Source organism: Camelina sativa, chromosome 4 (assembly GCF_000633955.1).
Source record: "Camelina sativa cultivar DH55 chromosome 4, Cs, whole genome shotgun sequence".
Lineage (NCBI taxonomy): Eukaryota > Viridiplantae > Streptophyta > Magnoliopsida > Brassicales > Brassicaceae > Camelina > Camelina sativa.
The window spans coordinates 5,458,747-5,463,533 of NC_025688.1; the positions used below are offsets into that span (position 1 = coordinate 5,458,747).

The 4,787-nt window shown below is 38.0% G+C and overlaps 2 protein-coding genes and 1 pseudogene across 2 annotated transcripts in view; 1 reads left to right on the plus strand and 2 right to left on the minus strand.

The window, feature by feature from the left end:
* Positions 1-2,621, plus strand: part of LOC104779879 — a 3,365-nt pseudogene extending 744 nt beyond the window's left edge.
* Positions 2,591-3,178, minus strand: LOC104779878 (nudix hydrolase 13, mitochondrial-like; the record flags this gene model as incomplete). The annotated part of the gene is given in 2 exon segments (XM_010504300.1): positions 2,591-2,932; positions 3,036-3,178. Coding segments are annotated over 2 exon segments (323 nt in total), but the record flags the coding sequence as incomplete, so codon positions are not given.
* Positions 3,493-4,787, minus strand: part of LOC104779877 (nudix hydrolase 13, mitochondrial) — a 1,778-nt gene continuing 483 nt past the window's right edge. Inside the window, exons 2-6 of the mRNA XM_010504299.2 lie at positions 4,680-4,763; positions 4,369-4,492; positions 4,191-4,274; positions 3,938-4,093; positions 3,493-3,834 (exon numbers count right to left, since the gene is read on the minus strand). Coding sequence (XP_010502601.1) covers positions 3,655-3,834; positions 3,938-4,093; positions 4,191-4,274; positions 4,369-4,492; positions 4,680-4,750 — 615 coding nt within the window. The 5' untranslated portion in view covers positions 4,751-4,763 and the 3' untranslated portion in view covers positions 3,493-3,654. The remainder of the gene's footprint in view (positions 3,835-3,937; positions 4,094-4,190; positions 4,275-4,368; positions 4,493-4,679; positions 4,764-4,787) is intronic.

Below are 4,787 nucleotides of genomic sequence, written 5' to 3' on the forward strand. Positions count from 1 at the left end.
CAAACTGACCTGTTTCAGATTTGGGGTTTACAAAAGCCTTCTCCTTTCACTTCACCTGCTTCTACTTCAGCGAAAAAGACGACTACTAGTCTTGGAAAGAGGCGTAGAGACTCTTTGTTTAGCAATGACTCGCCTAGACCATGTCCTTTTTACAAGAAACTGCCAGGTCTTCCTCTTCTTCTTCTTCTTCTTCTTCGCATTCATATCCCTTAGACGTCTTCTCTCTTTGCCAATTTCGTGAAATTTATGTAGGAACACCGTTCACTGTGGATGCGTTTCGATATGGTTGTGTTCAAGGATGCTCTGCTTATTTCCTTACTCATTTTCACGCTGATCATTACATTGGTCTCACTAAAGCTTGGGCTCATGGTCCTATTTACTGCTCCTCTATCACTTAGTCTCTCTGTCGATCCCTCGTAAGCTCTTTGCTAATGCTATCTATGTCTCTATAAGGACTTCCTACAAACTGTGTATTGAGTTTTCAGTGTGGTGAATTCTGTGTGTAGGTTTATACAGCCATTGGAGCTAGACGTTGAATACACTATTAATGGAATCAAAGTCACTTTAATTGAAGCTAATCATTGCCCTGGTGCTGCTCTTATTCACTTTCGTCTGTTAGATGGAACGTGTTATCTGCACACCGGAGATTTCAGGGCTTCGAAACAGATGCAAACTCATCCTCTCCTCTTTAACCAACGATTTCATGTTCTGTATTTGGATACAACATATTGCAATCCTAGATACAAGTGAGAGCACAAACTTTTGAATAATAGAAGAACTCATGATGTATTTGAGGGAGCATGCTCGTAAATGTTTGATCCATCCATTTTATGTTTAGGTTCCCCTCTAAAGAAGATGTCTTAAGTTATGCTGTGAGAATCACAAAGGATTTCCTTAGGAAGCAACCGAAGACTCTGATTGTGGTTGGTTCTTATAGCATTGGAAAAGAATGTGTTTATCTTGCTATTTCCAAAGCTCTTGGGGTAATTCCTGGAGAAATTATCTTTTGCCTTTTAGCCATCTTTTCTGGACTTCCATGTTCTAACTTTGTGGGGATTTCAGGTTAAGATATTTGCAAATGCTTCAAGAAGACGGATCCTGCAATCATTTGGTTGGGATGATATTTCTAAGAATCTTTGTACAGATGGGAAAACCACATGTCTTCATGTTTTGCCTATGTCATCATTGAAAGTTGAAGTATATCTCTAAAACCAAGATGCTTTTCTCAAGTATTATCATATATAGTTTCCATGTCATCCTCTCATGATCTTATCTCTGTTACTAATAATTACTGAAGAGACTCGATGAACACTTGAAGATTTATAGAGAACAGTATGGAGCAGTTTTGGCATTTAGGCCCACAGGTGAATTTTGCCCCTTGCCTTTTTTTATAGGTTTTTGTTTATACAAATATGTAAAGTTTGTTTTCAGGTTGGACTTACTCCGAGAAAGTAGGCGAACACCTTGATCTAATAAAACCAACTTCAAGGGGAAAAATAACCATTTACGGTGAGTTTGATTTTTGTAATTCTGTATGAGCTTCAGTGATATATTGTGCACACAGCTCTAAGTATCCTCATGAATCGTGGGGAGCCTATTTTCCTGACCCTGTAAATTATGTATCTTTCTAGGGGTTCCATATAGTGAGCATTCAAGCTTCACAGAACTTCGTGAGTTTGTTCAAGTGCGTACCAGGAATGTTGTTATTTTCTTACCCTTGGCTTTCCTCGATAAATTTGTACATCTTTTAGCAATAACTGAATCCATTGTTACGCAGTTTTTAAGGCCAGATAAGATTATTCCGACAGTGAACAATGCAAATGCTGAAAATCGCGAGAAAATGCAATCATGTTTCAGAGAATGGCTCAGACGCTGAGACTCCTCCAGGTTGATGGATGATTATTGCTTTCTACTGGTAAGAAAAACAATATCTTTTGGTCATTCTATCTGAAATACTTCCCCCCTTTTTTTGCAGTTTCTGAATCCCTTTATGTTTACCATTAAAGCTTTCAAGGGATGCTTGATGATTCTGTAAGATCTTGGATACTGCAACTGGTGAATACAGTAGAGTTAAAGTAGTTGGGAAGGATTCATGATATTCTTTGATCCAGAGGTTTATTCTTGGATATTCTCTTGTATTGATCTAGTATATCACCTTGTGGCTAAATTCTTGTAGTTATGATAAGAAAAGAGTCCAAAGAAACAATATTGTCTATATTCTACATTTAGTTATCTGTACCTAGAAGAAGGATTAGCATCAACATCAAGATGAATTGATCATTTGACACGACAAGCAATGAGTAGAGTTAATGCAAAGAAAGAATAAGATAACCAAATCGAAGGGGATTCAGTATCTGGAGATGGTGAACTACCATTATCCTCATTGCAAACACTCCGATGATACTTCCTGATTCCTGTTTTAGTCACATACAAACCATTTAGTTGCATCACTGGGAACTGGACCAATCCTGTCCAAGCAAGGGTTCCTAGTCTCAGAGATGCATTTGGCCTATGAGATTACTGTTTCAAAATCTTTTGTCCTTATTTGTTTGGTAGTTTCAGTCAGAGAGCATCAAACCAACGGATCCTATGAGTTAATATAATCTCCGTTTGTCTTTTTACTTTTGAGAAACACATTCAAGTCACAGGGTCTTAACCCATTTGCTTCTCATCATGTCTTAACTTTGTTTCCAGAAGAAGCTTTCAATAATATATTACAGTTGGGACGTTTGATAAACCTAGAGAAACGAAACTAATTAACTACAGAGCAGTACTGAGGATCAATTTGACGCTCTCCTCTATTCGAAATGCTGGAAATGTCAATAAAGTCTTCCTTTGTGCTTCCTTCTTCTGCCATTACTCTTAGAAACTCTTCAAGCGCGCTCTGCATCCACTCATACCGACACAGCTCCAAGGCTTCTTTAACATTCAACTGTACATTTTTACAAACAAACCCCTTATCAGTATATGACATCTCTGAGTTGTTTATAATGTAATATGACACAAACAGAAGCAACATTTTTGCGCTATTTTACCCATCTTCTCTCGCGGTTTTCTTGCTCTGGCCATGTCGCAAGTTCTTCCTTCACTTCTAACGCAAACATATAACCTTTGCATCCACCAGCTAAGCAGCAATCAGCTTCCATACTGCTACTCTTGCTTCTAAACTCCCAAACACCTNATTTGACACGACAAGCAATGAGTAGAGTTAATGCAAAGAAAGAATAAGATAACCAAATCGAAGGGGATTCAGTATCTGGAGATGGTGAACTACCATTATCCTCATTGCAAACACTCCGATGATACTTCCTGATTCCTGTTTTAGTCACATACAAACCATTTAGTTGCATCACTGGGAACTGGACCAATCCTGTCCAAGCAAGGGTTCCTAGTCTCAGAGATGCATTTGGCCTATGAGATTACTGTTTCAAAATCTTTTGTCCTTATTTGTTTGGTAGTTTCAGTCAGAGAGCATCAAACCAACGGATCCTATGAGTTAATATAATCTCCGTTTGTCTTTTTACTTTTGAGAAACACATTCAAGTCACAGGGTCTTAACCCATTTGCTTCTCATCATGTCTTAACTTTGTTTCCAGAAGAAGCTTTCAATAATATATTACAGTTGGGACGTTTGATAAACCTAGAGAAACGAAACTAATTAACTACAGAGCAGTACTGAGGATCAATTTGACGCTCTCCTCTATTCGAAATGCTGGAAATGTCAATAAAGTCTTCCTTTGTGCTTCCTTCTTCTGCCATTACTCTTAGAAACTCTTCAAGCGCGCTCTGCATCCACTCATACCGACACAGCTCCAAGGCTTCTTTAACATTCAACTGTACATTTTTACAAACAAACCCCTTATCAGTATATGACATCTCTGAGTTGTTTATAATGTAATATGACACAAACAGAAGCAACATTTTTGCGCTATTTTACCCATCTTCTCTCGCGGTTTTCTTGCTCTGGCCATGTCGCAAGTTCTTCCTTCACTTCTAACGCAAACATATAACCTTTGCATCCACCAGCTAAGCAGCAATCAGCTTCCATACTGCTACTCTTGCTTCTAAACTCCCAAACACCTAATGGATCTTCCTAAAGAACACACCAAAAAGACAGACTCAATCTAAATCTATACAAAAAAATTTCTCAGAGCTATCTATAAAGTCTGTGCTGAAACAGGGAAACTAACTCTTAGTATTCCTTTAACTCCTGCTTCTTCCATGGCTTCACGAGAGGCAGCTTCAAGAACAGTCTCATCATCTTCCCATCCTCCCTGAACACATAACACAAATAAAAGATTCATACAATAACACTTTATTCACTTTTTTCATATAGTGGTAACATGCATCAAAATCAAGGATCAAGACCTTTGGGAAAACGAGATCGTGACGATTAGGAGATGAAACCATAAGAACTTCAAGCTTGTTTTCAAAGTCAACACTTGTTGAGTCATCCTCCTCTTCATCTTTCACCAGCCTATATGGAATGCATCTGTCATCATCACATTCAACACATGAATTATTATGGTCTTTTTCTAATTTTCCAATATTGAAAGTCGAATTGAACAAACCAGACACACCACACCACACCACATCATATCAATCAAGAATGATTTCAAAGCATAAATTAAGGTCAACCCCGCATGAAAGTAAAAAGGTGAGAGAAAAGGATTAAGTACCCAGAAACAAGACGGAAGTTGTTGTCATAACGTTGATGGTCTCGTCCTGTTCTTGCTGAAAGATTCGACATTTTTTTATAAAACCTGAAAGAGTCAATTCCAAATTAA